Source organism: Aedes aegypti, chromosome 2 (genome assembly GCF_002204515.2).
Source record: "Aedes aegypti strain LVP_AGWG chromosome 2, AaegL5.0 Primary Assembly, whole genome shotgun sequence".
Lineage (NCBI taxonomy): Eukaryota > Metazoa > Arthropoda > Insecta > Diptera > Culicidae > Aedes > Aedes aegypti.
The window spans coordinates 67,239,716-67,256,158 of NC_035108.1; the positions used below are offsets into that span (position 1 = coordinate 67,239,716).

General features: G+C 37.3%; 1 protein-coding gene across 1 annotated transcript; it reads right to left on the minus strand.

Annotated features, from left to right (window-relative positions):
* Positions 1 to 370: 370 nt before the first annotated feature.
* Positions 371 to 2,398, minus strand: LOC5570396 (thioredoxin-like protein 1). The gene is made up of 4 exons (XM_001659058.2): positions 2,129 to 2,398; positions 1,898 to 2,054; positions 1,726 to 1,836; positions 371 to 1,032 (listed from the first exon to the last, which is right to left on the minus strand). The coding sequence occupies exons 1-4, from the start codon at positions 2,221 to 2,223 to the stop codon at positions 535 to 537; spliced, it is 861 nt and encodes a 286-aa protein (XP_001659108.1). The 5' UTR covers positions 2,224 to 2,398; the 3' UTR covers positions 371 to 534.
* Positions 2,399 to 16,443: the final 14,045 nt, after the last annotated feature.

The following is a 16,443-nucleotide window of genomic DNA, read 5'->3' on the forward strand; positions in this document are numbered from 1 at the left end:
GACCTTCCATCCCATCTTAAAATGTTCACCACAAGCACAATATTTCATTCTAGCACTTTAGAAAGTCCATCTTTTAAGTTGTTCACACAAGAAACCTTCCTCGACCTTCCTTAGCAGAACGCGCCCACACCCTTTCTGAACCAAAAGACAGGGTAAATTATATTTTCCAAAAGCACCAATTTTCAACCCATCCATACAATTTTACTTTGTATGGAAATCTGAAAATTGGCAAAAAGAATTACAGGGTAATCATATCAGAATTTCTCCATGAATTGTTACGACCAGATGTCATCCAAATGTTGTCTAGTAGTTCTTATCACGGTAGCTCTGAAAGGCTTTCTTTCAATCCTAAAGTGTATAAGTCGTGTGGTGTAATTGGTATTCTTGATGTAATTTAATAATTTATAAAAAAGCAAACAAGACTTTATCCGAGAACCGATTCCACTCAATCAAACCCACATGAGTACCTACATCATCTTTCATCATCTGTAGTAGTTTCTCCCGAACAAGACTGACCAGAATAATGGTCACCTCTCAATGGCTCTCGCCCTTCTTACCGGCCACCCGCTGGAAGTCGTCCATCTTCGTCGTTGCAATCGGTGACCCGATGAAGGCCAAGTGATCGATAATTGTTGTCTCTTCGCCCGACTGATTGTCCTTCACGAACAGCTGAATGTTCTGCACGTTCTGGAACTTGACGAAGCGCAACTGAATGGGTGCACCCGATTCCAGATCCTTCTGGTCCACGACCAGATCCTGCACCGAGACGTGCGATTCGGCCATATCGAAATCCATCGTGCGCGGTTGGTTGATGAAGAGCCGCACATTCTTCGGTCCATGCGTCGGAGGGGCCTTGATTTTGATCGAATGGATTTTCACAACCTGATTGAACGTGATCGAGATGATCAGCTGTTCGTCACAGTCGGACGCCAAATGACCCGCACCAGAGCTGAGAGCATTCGTCATCGGGTGGTCATCCGATTCATTCAGGCATTCGCATTGGTTCTTCTGGATGAATGTCGCTAGGTCCAACTAGGGTGAAATGGAGATACAATTAGTAAAGAAACACAGAATTTAGGGCTGGTAGTAACTTTAGAGACTTCATGTCGTAAAAATGAGGTGAACCAAGAACCAAGAATAGACTAAATAGGAAGAAAAAGAGACCAGACAGGATCCACGACAATAATAAACTAAACATGAGCCAGGAGAGTTTTATATATGAATTTCTTGCTTAGAGTATCCGACCAGATGTTTCTTCATGGCAATTTCCAAAAGTTGGTTTCTAATTCCTCGTGACATCGCGACAATTATTACAGTAAGTATTTTCTCTAGGAATTACATCAAAAAATGTTCAGCTATTCGCCATTCGGTTCCGCTAGGATTTCACAAAAAAAAAATCCTAGGCCCTCCAGAAGTTTATCCAGTGAATCTTAAAATTTTCGTAGGATTTCCAAGGGTTTTCCATAAAATTGTCGTTCACCATGGCTTTAAGATTTAAACCAGAAATTTCTCTTAGGATACTTTCAGAAGTAACTGCAGATTTCCCGCCTAAGATTCCTCCAGGAATTCCTATAACTTTTTTTTTGTTAAATTTTCTAAGAAAGTAGGTATTCATTGCATGCAGAAAAAAGAAACAAATGTTACCATTTTGATGAAAAAAAAACTAAAAGACACTGAAAAGAGACTTGCTACCAGCCCTGCAATGCCATGAGCAATTATTCTTACCAAGCCATGCCCGTAGTCCTCTCCGGATTCGTCAACACTGGACACGTAATGCTTCTGAATCTTTGCCTCCAGACCATTGATATCAGCTCCCTGCATGCGGTCAATTTTCGTCTACAAAAAGAGCCCTCATTAGTTAATAATTTCAGTACGAATCTTCAAAAATCAAACTCACCCTTGCCCGATAGAAGATAAAGGTTGGCATGGCGGAAACTCCCTGCGAGGAAGCCGTTTCCGAGCATTTGTCCACGTCCACTTTGAGGAAAACTGCTTTCGGGTATTTGGCCGGAAGTTGTTCAAACAGGGGCGCAATGTTACGGCATGGTCCACACCTGAAAATGTTATTAACGATCGAAATTTAGAAACATGACTCACTGAATTCGAGGACAAAAGAACAAACGCTCACCAAGTTGCGGTAAAATCCACCACGACCAACTTTCCTCCGGCGGCAGCCAGTTCGGCTTGGAAGTGCGCCTCGTCGTTGATTGCTTTCACGGCCATCGTTTCCTACGTGGTTCGGAGAACTGTAGCACTTCCGCTTACTGGTGGTAATCGAAGATAACCTGCAGCTAATTGGATTTCGATGCAAAATTGCACTAAACTTACGACCGAAGCACACAAAAATCTCCGTCTGTTCGACGAGGATGACGAGAATTTTTTGAGCCGTTCGGAGAACTGTCAAACCATTGTCAAAATAAAGCAGAATCATGGTGCGTCTATTTCAAGCGGATGTTGTCTTTGGTCTAAGAACACGTTTAAAATGTTATATGCTAAAATGGGGTTTTAAAACCTGCGCTCGCTGTACTAAAATTAAGAACAACCAAAGCCAGAGTGGGTGTACGGCTGTCAACTACAAACAAAGCTCGCCTAACAATCATCTATCACGCGGGCCGACCCAAACTGCATCATCTCTCAAGCGGGCCGGGTCAAACAGCACAGGTCGAAAATGCGGGCCATGCCAGGCAGCAAATGTTGATGCTTTTCAACATTCAAACTACGGGAAGTCTAGTAGCGTTGTGAGCCTCACGAACACACTCACAAAACATGAACGGTAGGCGCACCTCGTAGTGTATACCCCCCCTGACCAAAGCTCCGTCCACAAATCACGCTCAGTGGTACCGCCCATAGGTCATAAATCAAAAAACAAAATGTATTGTTTGTCACTCCTTTACCCTTTCATGGGTCAAGTTAAGCCCCACCCACAATGTGAGCGGCAGCGCGGTACAACTGCATTACGGCAAGCCCATCTTGAGCTACACTCTACTTGTCAAGTCAATGTTGAAAAGGATTTATTCAATATGGGATTGATAACTTTAGTGTAGATCAAGATGGGCATGCCGTTTTGCCGTTGTACCGCGTTGCCGTTCACATTGTGCTTGGGCCTTTACGGTTATTTCGAAAATTTTCCGTTCTGCGGTAGCCGCCAAGTTCTACCGCAGCTGTCAAAGTTCTATCGCAGGCTTGAAAATCATTGTATCATTGAACGGAGCCATCTAATCGAAGTGTGCTAGTAGAGTGCAAAGCTTTGAAAACAGCAGAAAACAACAGTCATTAGCGTGGTTTCCAAGGTATCATCGCAGCCGATCGATGATGCTTTGTGCAAATCAGTAATATGATTGCTGCGGCAGCTTTCTGTTCATTTGTAGAATGGAAAGTTATCCCTAAAATTGCAATATATGATCTCAAGATTGTAAAAACATAAACATTCATGGCGTTCCTGTATAATATTAATAGTAGGGCTATGAATGATGGAGTGTATTTTTCATGTGTGATGAAAATTGAGCGATTTTAGCACTTTGTTCATTGTCTTCGCAAACTAAAATCAATTGAGTTTTCCGATTTTTCAATCAGTTTAGATTGCAGAACCTTAGTACAGATGTACATCTATTACTTCCAATACATTTTAGAGTGTTATGTGACATCTAGGAATCAGTATTGATGTGAGTAATGAGGATAGAAATATACTCACTTGGTCACTACATCACTTTTTTTGAAGTACATTTTTGAATATGTTCTTAATCACATTTAATCAAACTTCTGCCATCACATGATCATGTTTGAGTAGGAAAATGAACCTGTGAAGGTTCTAGCTGCAAATATTTGCAAATAAGTTAGCAGCGTGCCTTCAAAGTTGTTAGTTTTATCAATAATGGCAATGATAAAAATATTCAAAGAATTAATTACATACCAGTATAATTGTAGCTAACTGGAATGAATGGACAAAATAATAAAATTTTCACTACTAATACTTCAATTCACTATGGATACAATTGCAACATTGTACTTTAATTCAATGAATAATTTTAGTGAGCGCTGAGACAATAAAATTCTTATATATTGTATATCCACTTGAATGTTGGATTATCCCGGCTATTTATGAGACTGTTCGAAACAGTCGTCGGGAATCGAGGGGAATCTCAATGTATTCATGTATGTTGTTGAAACACATTGTTATGATAACCATACATACCTTACGCGTAATAAACTATTGCCACTTATTGAATTTTTTAATTGAACCTGAATATTGAGAATGAGAAACATATATAACGAGCTGAATTTTGTTTAGTGAAAGATACTTTTATAAACACTCCATTCAACCACCCCTCATTTTTCGAGGCGTGCAGTCGGCAGCTGAGTGTCAACAACAGCTGATTTGGAAATCTGATCTGACGCCCACCCTGCTGTCCTTGTTGCTCTACTTGAAAGAGTAGAGGTGCACATTTGCGCGCGAAAACTTTCTCGCTCATTGTTGCTGTCGAATATGACAGCGACTGTTTCATCGACCGTTTCAGACGACGACTGTTTCAAACGGTCGTGAACAGTTAGGAACTGAACGGTCAATATTAGTAATGATACAACAGCCATTCTAATATATTAGACATGACTTCCCAAAGTGTGGGAGGAACAAAATGAAAATGTTATTTATTTTGTACGTCAAAACAAGATCTTCAACAAAATTCCAGTATCTAACATAAGGTTAATTACATTAGGTGACTTGTTCGTTATTTGGTTTTGGTAGAAATTTGATGTGAAATTGGGTCCTAAAATTTGTAATGAAATCTTGTTTTTATTTAATAACACGAAAAAGCATGTTACTGTAATTACTTTAGCAATTTTTCCCGCTCAAATAATGGCTTTATCATGTTTAAACTTTAATTAAAAAATTTGGTCCATAAATGAACCTTGACACTTTTGATCATGTTTGACGTTCGCTTAGTCGACAAAAACACCACAGGGGTTTTAGTTCGACCACTGGGGTTATTCCTATCTGACATTTCGTAAGGGACACGGAAAACAAAATACACCCAAAATTTGAGTTTAAGCCAAAGGATGTGACAAAATCTAATAAAAATGTTTTTGGGCTTAATTCAACGGAAAACATTAGAAAATTGAGTAAACATGTGTTTTTGGCCTAAACTTAAGCGTTTGGCACTAAAATTGGGACAGGGCTTTAGGACCCAATTGGCTTATTTAGGGGTATCCAGTTTCTTATATATTCTGAATCTACGTTTAAAACTGAACTAGAATCCGAAGTTTCAAAATTTTACGTGGCCTGGAACTATTTTTAAAACACGTTTGAAATTAATATGGAAGTCACCCCTGAATCACCCCTCGGCAAATTTTACTTCGGGGCGAGCTGTCATTATGTAAATTTAAATGTCATTGAGTCAACGGATTGAAATATTTTTCAATCATTTATAACATCAATATTAGGATATTGAAGTGCAATAAAATCGTGTAATACTTAGAAAAATCCCAAGCAACCAATAGTTCGGATAAAAGGGCATGTTTTGGCTTAATCAGTTCCCTTTTTAAGTATTGTCGCACTGCTACCAAACCGGATCGCGCCAGTGAGACTCGCGACGTGCCTCAGCTCGTGCGATTTTGAAATCAGTTTTTTAGTGTGGCACTGCATTCTTACGATTTTTATGAACACAGCGCACTATTCACATATTAGCTGCGACGCACGGGGCCCGAGAAAACAATAATTATAAATAAATTTTGGTCTTGATTTCTACCGGATACATAATAGTTAATCGAACTTTACAGTTTGCATAAAGTTCGTTTAAGTTTGATTGTTATCTTCAAGTACAAAAGAAGTTCAGTTCAAACTTGTTCTGAACTTTCAAGTTGTTGATGAGTTCATAAGTTACTTCTCTGAGAATGAAGTTCATTTAATATCCATGGCGTTCTCTTAATCAGCGAAAAAGTTTCACTGAAACTAGATTTGTACCAAAAGTGAACTCTGGAGTTCACTGCTTAAGTACAATCCGAAATATTGGTTGCTTGGGATGTGTTCTTTCGATTAAGCTACAAAAAACTGTGAATTTTTCTTCACTAAACAACCCAATTGGCTTTATCAATTAATAAATATTTCAAGTATTTATTTGGTATATGCATCTCCGTCACTTAGAAAAGTGTTGCTTTTTTTATCCACATACTAAAAACTAGGCTTTTGAGCATTTGAAGCAACTCTGAGCAGGAAATCTTCTCAAAATGGAAAAAAAAAATAGTCCTGATATATTGTTTTCAATGTAGAGATTTCATTGTCCTTTTCAAGATATTAAATACGTTAGTTAATTTTTGACACGGAAGGAGATATAATTGCAAAGTCGGTTTTATGCACATATTGTCGCACCGCCACCAAACCGGATCGCGCCAGTGAGACTCGCGACGCGCCTCAACTCGCCACATTTTGAAATCAGTTTTTTAGTGTGGCGCTGCATTCTTACAATTTTTATGTACACTGCGCACTATTTACATATTAGCTGCGACGCTAGGGACCCTAGAAAACAATAATTTCAAATAAGTGTTGGTCATGATTTGTACCGGATGCATAATATAATCATTCATATAACAGAACCTTCGCATTATGATCTTCACATCCTAATCAGAATTTTTAAAGTGATATGAATTACGACATCACCGTCGACGGAGTTTTAACAGTCAAAAATAATTATTTGGCGATTTCTCATGGTATTTGCCACCGGATATTGAGTAAAATGATGTATGACCACTTCGTGGAACAAATGGAACCACTGTGTCACGTAACGCTCGAGGGGGGAGCTTAAGCGTAACGAACCCTGCAAAATTTAACCCTTCAGTCGTCGTGCGGTTTGCCACCGCCCGAACCACCACGCTGATGCTGTGTACGAAAAGCGAGGTTTTTTCACCACTGTTGTACAAAATACAACAGCGCGACAACTGAAGTGTTAAAAAAATGTATACAGAAAGCGTTACTGAAGGCAGATGGGAAGTAAAATAAATGTCCAATTTTAGCGTTACGGAATAAATGGATGCTACCCAACACACAAATGCAAGGCTCTATTTTAAAATTCGCAAATTAGTTGTAATATATTATATTAATTTATTTATTTTAACTAAAATTTAGAAAGAGGGAAAGCCCCTTTGAGTGATAGTCAATAAAAATATCTACAGTTACACCCAACCCGCATAGAAAAATACATTTTGTCGTACATTCAAAACAGTAAATTCCATTTAACTGATACGGTTACCGAATCACAAACTGTAGCTTTGAAGTTAAATAATATGAGGCATAGAGTTTTAGACTATAATGAACTGTTTAAGTGACTCATTCCAAATAGTATCAGTTTGTTGTAGTGTTCGGATACTGTTAAATGTTATGAGAATGAAAACCTGTGGAAACAGTGGAAATATATCGCCACCGTTCACAAAATGGTTGGATTTAAAATTTGCATTACGCACTCACACTTTGGCATTTTACTATATGTTACCTATTATGAACAGTTTGGCAAACAGTTGCACGCATTGGTATTTGTGAGTTTTTTGCGCGCATGATGTTATGTTTGTTTTGACACAAAGTGAAATAACGAAAACACCCGGAATGGGCAGTTTCCGAAAACGGACAAAACCTCAGCGGGTGTTATTTTCCAACACCGATCATCGAGACGGCAACGATATTCCACATGGATTTGTCCACAGAATCGGACTGGCGAATTCTCTGGACCACACATTCGCAAACCGGCTGAGCGGTGTCGTGAACAGGAGGTTTTCTTCTACGTCGGGTGCGTCGAGGTGAAGATTTGCTGGAAGAAGTGTGCTTTCTGATTTTTCGGAATGCAAATCCAAGCTCCACTAAAACGATGAAACATCTGCGGAGGACAAGCAAGACGTGGAGAAAAAGCAGGACTGCCGGACTATGGACAACGGTCAACTGAGTGCACTCGGTCCCAGAATTGGTACTTGAGCGGAGAATGTTTCCTAGCATGTTCCGGCCCAATCCAGTATTCAGTACCATAAAATATTAAACTTTACTTGTTGTAATTGAAATAAATTTTTAATACACTTATTTATTTGTTTTATTTTTTTCCTATTGAGCGATAATATCCTTTCTTTTCATATGGTGTAAATACAACAGTACAGTACAGTATAGGGTTACATTACCATTAAGCACAATAAACCAACAGTTTCACGTACATTATTCATTTTTATTCCAACGTAATGGTTAAACTGTTTTCAAACAGTTTGCTTAACAGTCAATTATGCAAAAAATGGATAGTATATTAACAATTTAGCAAACAGTGAACGAAAAAAAATGTTCAGGAAAATTGGCGTTTTTAAATGGTTACATAACTTAACCGCCTATTCCCCACATTGTACTTTTCCCAATTACCATTTCCCGAACTGTCAAAACCGTTCATGGAACTGTAGTCTTATTGTTATTTTTGGTGTTAAAGGAAACTGTTCATATATTGTCACGAATGGTTATGGATAATACGGGAAACTGTATTGATATGGTTCATAGTTATCCGGGAAGGTATCCATAAGGAAGATAATTCAATGTGACATTTAGAGCACTCTGCCATATTGGTAAAGCATTTGACAGCTAGCAAGTTTGTGTTACTCCACCAGATCAACAAGCCTTGAGATAATAGAAATATGTAGCATGGTCACTTCTTTGTAAATATTATTTTGATTTATTCAATATGAACATAGATGTACATAAATTGTTATATAATTATATTGTTTTTTCATGTTCTTCAATGTTAATTCATTATTCATGTTAATTTATTTTTCATTTAATCATATATTATTACATTGTCAAAATTAACAAATAGGGTCCTAAAATTTTTAATGAAATCTTGTTTTAATTTCATAAGACGAGAGACCATGATCTTGCAATCACTTTAGCAACTATTCCTGTTCAAATAACCGTTATATCACATTTAAAATTTAATTTAAAAAAATAGGTTCAAATTTGAACCTTGACACTTTAGATCATGTTTGACATTCACTGAGTCGGCAAAAATGACACAGGGGCTCATCTTTTTAACTCTGGGGTTGTTCCTATTTGACATTTCGGAAGGGACACGGGAAACAAAACACACCAAAAATTTGAGTTTGAACCCAGGGGTGTGACAACATCTCAAGAATCAGAAAAAAAGTGTTTTGACCGTAAACCAATGAAAAGTATTCAAAAATTGTGTAAACATATGTTCCTGGCCTAAACTTAACCGTTTGGTACTGAAATTAGAACAGGGCTTTAAGATTCAATAGTTCACTTAAATATGGTCTAATCCACCGGTGTACTAAATTTACTCGGTCTGAGAATTGTGACACTTGAGCGGGGCACGCTCCCGTTTGATTCCCACGTGATCCGGACCCGCTCTAGTGTCAAAATTCTTCGACCGAGTTGGCTTAGTACACCAGAGGATAAGACCATATGCGATATTCAATATCACAGTTCAAAATGAAATGCACTTTTCCAAAACCGCATACAAAACTTGCATACAAGTCGCCTTCTACCAATACTATATCAAATAAAAGTCCCTGTCGCCTTACACACTACACCACGAAACACGAATAAGCCTAAGGTTCAAAGTTCAAGCCCCACGTTGGGCGCCAAAATGTAGCACATAAAATACGGCTAAAGGTTTTCCGTCTCCTGTTTCGTTCCCTGGCTCAAGAAACAGACGGCTTTAGCGCCACCTCCGAAGAGGACCGTCTGTCGAGTTATGTTTGCGCGGCAAGAAACCCAACCTCAGGGCGGGTTTGTTTTATAAGAGTCCAAATAGCAATTTAGGAAACAATACAGAAAACTCAAAGGTTGGTACATCAAGTGTCGTATCATTTCCCGTGGACTCTATTTTTGGAAGTTCTCCTATCGGTTCAAGGGTGAAAGCCAATGTCTCTTCGGTTTCCGCAAAACTTTCCACTTGCTCCGGCCTGTTCCCTAAATCTGCCATAGGAGAAATTCCAAAACTCCTCCAGAAATTGCAACCAAGGATGGGTTTAGATATCTGTGGGACTACTACGGTTGGTACAACTCTTGTCACGTTCTTGTATGTATACGGAACGTTAAGATATCCTAGGCATCGATATTCGGTGTTGTCGGCAGTACAAACTCTAAGTCTGGTTGGTTGGAGCTTCAGACCATACTTATCCGACAACTTCAACGAGTTCACCACACTGATTCCCGCTCCTGAGTCTAATAATCCTAAGATCTCGGTATCGAAAACGTTTACCCTTAATGGTCGGTACGCTGATCATAAGTACTGTGCAAAAGGATATGACAAGAAACGGTCAAGGAATGATTCCGGTACCGAAATTACTTGAGCTGTACGCTGCTGATAAGTAGAGCTGATTTCATAACGTCAGTAACGCCTGCCGTACATATCAAATGGAACTGTCACTTTTCCGTACGGAAAAATGTGCCGCTCAATTATTCCGCAAGTAAAAGTGACACTTCGCCCGTACTGGATCAGCTGTCAAAATTACTTCGGTAAAAAGGAGAAATTTTACTTGAGTACTTTACGTTTCAGGTGCATACTACACTTAAATAAGGACATATTTTAGTCTGAATTTTGATCGTATGTATCGTATGATCGGTCGTACTGGGTCGAAATGGCCTTTCTCGGCGGGAACCTTAATTTCTACTGGAATGTCCGTAGTTCCCATCGCACATTCCTTTACTGGTTTCCCTGAGTTGGTGCATTCCATCTTCGGTTCGATTCAGCGCAACGCTGACACGAACGGATGGTTCGCCCTAACTCTCCACAACCATAGCAGAAGATTGCTCGTGGCTCTTTACAGTCCCGCCAGTTCCAACACGCGTTCCCTGTTGATTCGCTGGTTTGCTGTTGATTCGTTTTGCTCGTGTTCTGCGCAAACGTTGGTTGGACTCTTCTTCTCGACATCTCACAGTGATTTTTTTTTGTCGATTTTGTGATCGAAATATAATAGCGTCTAAACCGTTGGTTTTTGAGAAAAAGTTTGTTCAGGGAAGTTTCTTGATTTGTAAAAGCGCTTCTTTTGATACTAGCCGCTAGGTGATTAAATCACCTAAAAGTGAGATAAAAAAATATATTTTTTATCTGTTGAAGATAGACGGTCGGTGTCTTCAGCAAAGTTGTAGCACATGGTAATTCAAGACACTTTGTCGAAGACACCAAATTTCTATCTCTTATACATTACAAGATATGTCATTTTTTCTTAAGATGACCCTTGAAAATCAAAATTTTAGTATATCTTTTTTCTAACATTTTTGACATTTTTTGTGCCTTCTACAAAGTTGTCAACTACCAAAAATACATGTTTTTGCTGAACATTGCAACTTGCTATCTCTTAGTGCAAAATAGTTATTTTTAAATAATCGATTTTTATGGGGCTTTTTTGGACTAAAAGCATTAATTTGGACGCAGATTGACGCACTTGGCGATTTGCGATTTTGAAAGGGCTATTTTATGACTTTCAAATGACACTAAGAACTTTTGGCCAGAAGCGGTCTATTGATTGTTATGTTTTAATTAGTTAAACCATAAAAATGCATTTAATTGCGGTTCCACGAAATTTTATCGTTTTCATTACGTTATTTCATATGAAACATGTTGCATTTGATACTTTATGGTCATTTTCAATATATTTTTATTAACTCCCTCAACTACAGACTTCATTTAGCTTGGAAATGTTTTTCTGTTTTATTATTGTTTGAGTCATAACGTTTCACCAACTTTTGCATCTTCATAGAGCGTTACGTAATTTGTGAACGATGCCATTTGTTTGTCATGCAACTATTATTTGTTAGTGGAAGAGCGTAACAAACTTGCTCATTTCAAAATCTCGCGATACGCAACATGGCTGATAAACAATCCTCACTGCTTTCTTTTCCACGTTCCCTTCTACTTCAAGCATCGGTCTGTTTTGCCGGTAAACAAATTAAACAAACAAATAAAAATGATTAATCATTGCAATAAGGAATGGTACAACTAATTTATAATTCAATTTATAGTTGTTTTGTTAAACCAGACATTAAATGGTTGCGTGAAAAAAATTTTCATCAGCTCTCACTAAATTCACGGGGTTTTTAACAGTTATAACCAGTGCTGTCAAATGTCAAAATTTTTGAAAAATTAAAATGCTCATAGCATGTTTCCACTTGAAATTTAGCATCAGCAAATATTGCCAACCAATAGTAATTCGGAAAAAGTCACAGGGAAAAACATTTTCCGATGACTTTTTCCACAGGATAGTATGATATTAGCAATTTTCAAATGTCAAAGTCACGTGATATTCATGACATTCAACTGCCCTGGTTATAACAGAATTCAAGAACATGCACTGAAGTTAAAGTTCTGATTCATGTGCAGGCTCACTGGTACAGTTTTATTTTAAATCAGCAAATACTTTTTGTCTGCATTAGTATAAGGGAAATGTCGGCACACATATTATTCACGATAAGTTTTGTTTAAATTTTGTGTAGGAACAAATAGAATACGAAATTAAATTTTGTGTAGGAACAAATAGAATAGAAGAATTTGTATAATACGAAAACGATTTTTATTAGCTATGTTGCGTGTCGTGAGATTTTGAAAGGAACAATGATATTACATGGTAGCAAAAAAAATAAAAGTTGCGTGACAAACAAATGGCATCGTTCACAAATTACGTAACGCTATATGGAGAGTAAAAAGTTGTGTCAAACGTTATTACCAAAACAAAAAGAAAAAAGAAAAACATTTCCATGCTAAATGAAGTCTGTAGGTGAGGGAATAAATTAAAAATAATGAAAATGACCATAATGTACCAAACGCAGCATGTGTCATATGAAATAACGCAATGAAAATGAGAAAAAAGTCGTGAAACTGCAATTAAATGCATTTTTATGGTTTAACTAGTTAAAACAAAACAATCAATAGACCGCTTCTGGCCAAAAGTTCTTAGTGTCATTTGAAAGTCATAAAATAGCCCTTTCAAAATCACAAATCGCTAAGTGCGTCAATTTGCGTCCAAATTAATGCTATCAGTCCAAAAAAGGGGCCCAGATAGCCGTAGCGGTAAACGCGCAGCTATTCAGCAAGACCAAGCTGAGGGTCGGGGTCGTGGGTTCGAATCCCACCGGTCGAGGATCTTTTCGGGTTGGAAATTTTCTCGACTTCCCAGGGCATAGAGTATCTTCGTACCTGCCACACGATATACACATGCAAAAATGGTCAATTGGCATAGAAAGCTCTCAGTTAATAACTGTGGAAGTGCTCATTAGAACACTAAGCTGAGAAGCAGGCTTTGTCCCAGTTGAGGCGTAACGCCAGAAAGAAGAAGAAGTCCAAAAAAGCTCCATAAAAATCGATTATTTAAAAATAACTTTTTTACCATAAGAGATAGCAAGTTGCAATGTTCAGCAAAAACATGTATTTTTGGTAGTTGAACAACTTTGTAGAAAGCACAAAAAATGTCAAAAATGTTAGAAAAAAGTTATACTAAAATTTTGATTTTCAAGGGTCATTTTAAGAAAAAATGACATGTATTGTAATGTATAAGAGATAGAAATTTGGTGTCTTCGACAAAGTGTCTTGAATTAACATGTGCTACAACTTTGCTGAAGACACCGACCGTCTATCTTCAACAGATAAAAACAATATATTTTTATCTCACTTTTAGGTGATTTAATCACCTGGCGGCTAGTATCAAAAGAAGCACTTTTACAAATCAAGAAACTTCCCTGAACAATTTTTTTTCGCTAAAACCAACGGTTTAGACGCTATTCTATTTCGATCACAAAATCGGCAAAAAAAATCACTGTGATCTGTCCCCGATGATCCATTCTTGCATCTACCACATCTACTCCTTCCGGTTCGTCGCATTCGTCTTGCGAAGACGCACATTCTATCTGGTGGACGTTTCGCTGATTCCTCTGCTCCGTATTCCTGAATTCGTTATGAATTTGGAATCTGCTATCGGCTGCGTCGATTCTATGGTCGAGTTGAATCAAATGCTCCAAATCTCGGACTCGAACAATGGAGATCTTCGAACGATAGTGTGGGCGCATATTGTCCCACACCACTTCGAACTTCCGACGTTTGGAGAGTGGCCTCGCAACCAAAAGTTCGGATTTTAGGTACCGTAATCCGGGGTAACATTGATCATTTTTTTTAGTTTTTCTTAAATTTTTCATTTCGCAATACAAATGTTACAAGTTTCATATTTTTAAAACAAGTACTGGCACCCACCGCTCCTAACTATGTACTTTACTTTGTTTTTCGAAAGATTTAAACATGTTTAAATAAATGTTTTAAGTGATTTTTTGATTCAGCTGATATGGGGTAACATTGATCACCCAAGTAAACAACGTTCGCTAATATTGGAAATGTCGTTACTTACTAAAATCACGGCCCCTGAAGCCGAATATGAAGACCAAACTCTTACAAGTCATTTACTTTTTGAGTTATTTCAAAATTAAAAACACCTTGAACCGCGGAATACGCCTAAAAGTAGGCAATTTCCTCAGGAAATTCTACATTCGTAGTAGTAATTAGTTAATGTTGCCTAATTGAATAAACTTATGAAAGTTTTGACAACAGAATCTTTTACGGCGATGTCATTTTTAGTAACACCCGCATTTTCCTCGATCACATCGTCTGCAGAACTCATGTGAAACATGAATTTTCGGTAGTGACAGTGAAAATGATAGAAATCATTGTTTCAAAAAGTTGACAAATTTGCGCATGAACTAAACGCAATTTTGGCAAAAACCTTAATTATCATTAGCTTATGAATATACGAAAGAGAGGCACCATTCATGGTTCGAAAATGTTTCATCAATAAATCTTTATTTGAACGTTTAACAAGATGAGTCATCCCGATCAATGTTACCCCGCTGATCAATGTTACCCCGGATTACGGTACTTAAATAGTGAACTCAAAAGTTCACTTCTAGCAGATTTTGAGTTCCAACTAAACTTTATCGCTGAATAAAAGAACATAACAGATGCTAATAGAACTTGATTCTCGAAAAAGTCACTTGTTTCTTGTTTCTTGTTTCTTGTTTCTTGTTTCTTGTTTCTTGTTTCTTGTTTCTTGTTTCTTGTTTCTTGTTTCTTGTTTCTTGTTTCTTGTTTCTTGTTTCTTGTTTCTTGTTTCTTGTTTCTTGTTTCTTGTTTCTTGTTTCTTGTTTCTTGTTTCTTGTTTCTTGTTTCTTGTTTCTTGTTTCTTGTTTCTTGTTTCTTGTTTCTTGTTTCTTGTTTCTTGTTTCTTGTTTCTTGTTTCTTGTTTCTTGTTTCTTGTTTCTTGTTTCTTGTTTCTTGTTTCTTGTTTCTTGTTTCTTGTTTCTTGTTTCTTGTTTCTTGTTTCTTGTTTCTTGTTTCTTGTTTCTTGTTTCTTGTTTCTTGTTTCTTGTTTCTTGTTTCTTGTTTCTTGTTTCTTGTTTCTTGTTTCTTGTTTCTTGTTTCTTGTTTCTTGTTTCTTGTTTCTTGTTTCTTGTTTCTTGTTTCTTGTTTCTTGTTTCTTGTTTCTTGTTTCTTGTTTCTTGTTTCTTGTTTCTTGTTTCTTGTTTCTTGTTTCTTGTTTCTTGTTTCTTGTTTCTTGTTTCTTGTTTCTTGTTTCTTGTTTCTTGTTTCTTGTTTCTTGTTTCTTGTTTCTTGTTTCTTGTTTCTTGTTTCTTGTTTCTTGTTTCTTGTTTCTTGTTTCTTGTTTCTTGTTTCTTGTTTCTTGTTTCTTTCCACTGACCAGCGCACCATGCTCGACGTTAGGTTTGACATATAGATTTAGAGAAAAATCAGTTTTCGCGTGTCGATGATTCCGGATTTCAACTGGCGACGCAAAAAAATTGTGCGGTAGAAGCTACTATTTTAGGAGGTTCACTTATGCGCTCGCACCGACAATTTTCAGCCGACCACAAATGCGCATGATTTTACCAAGTCTGTAGTCGAAATCAGATTGATGAAATAATTTCTGTCAAATGTATCAGAAAGGTAGGTGGGATGTACCACAAACATAGTAATTTTCTCTGAATTTCCATGGTAGTTTTAAGAATTATCGTAGTCAGCTAAAATAATAATTTTTACGACAGATGTTTTCCCGCGTAGTAACCATGAAATTTTATTTCTTTTATGGATACAATTCATGAAATTTTTCAGCATTTGTTGATAATGGAACTTTTCATGAAAATATTAAGTAACTCTCTTACTTGCAAAAATTGCAGTGACTTACGGAGAGATCAAGTTACAAAATTTAGATTAAGGCCGCACGGGACGTCATCATAATCACCTTATCCATTTGAAGAAGCAAATCCCAAGATCCACTCTATATATCGATGCGAAAACTGTATCACTATGATTCTAAATATGTAGTGCACAACCCAATAAATTTTCAGCTTCATCGGTTCACTAAAACTTAAGATTTGCTTCCACAAAGTTTTTATGATAATTGTTAGAGTGAGACAAAAGATAGGGAAAATAACACGGT

What these genes read in the sequence shown, in the direction of transcription:
- LOC5570396 (XM_001659058.2), bottom strand. Translation starts at nt 2,223, where the DNA reads ATGGCCGTGAAAGCAATCAACGACGAGGCGCACTTCCAAGCCGAACTG. An exon ending in GTGGATTTTACCGCAACTTG is followed by an intron (nt 2,055 to 2,128) that starts GTGAGCGTTTGT and finishes TAACATTTTCAG; the next exon opens with GTGTGGACCATGCCGTAACA. An exon ending in TTATCTTCTATCGGGCAAGG is followed by an intron (nt 1,837 to 1,897) that starts GTGAGTTTGATT and finishes CTCTTTTTGTAG; the next exon opens with ACGAAAATTGACCGCATGCA.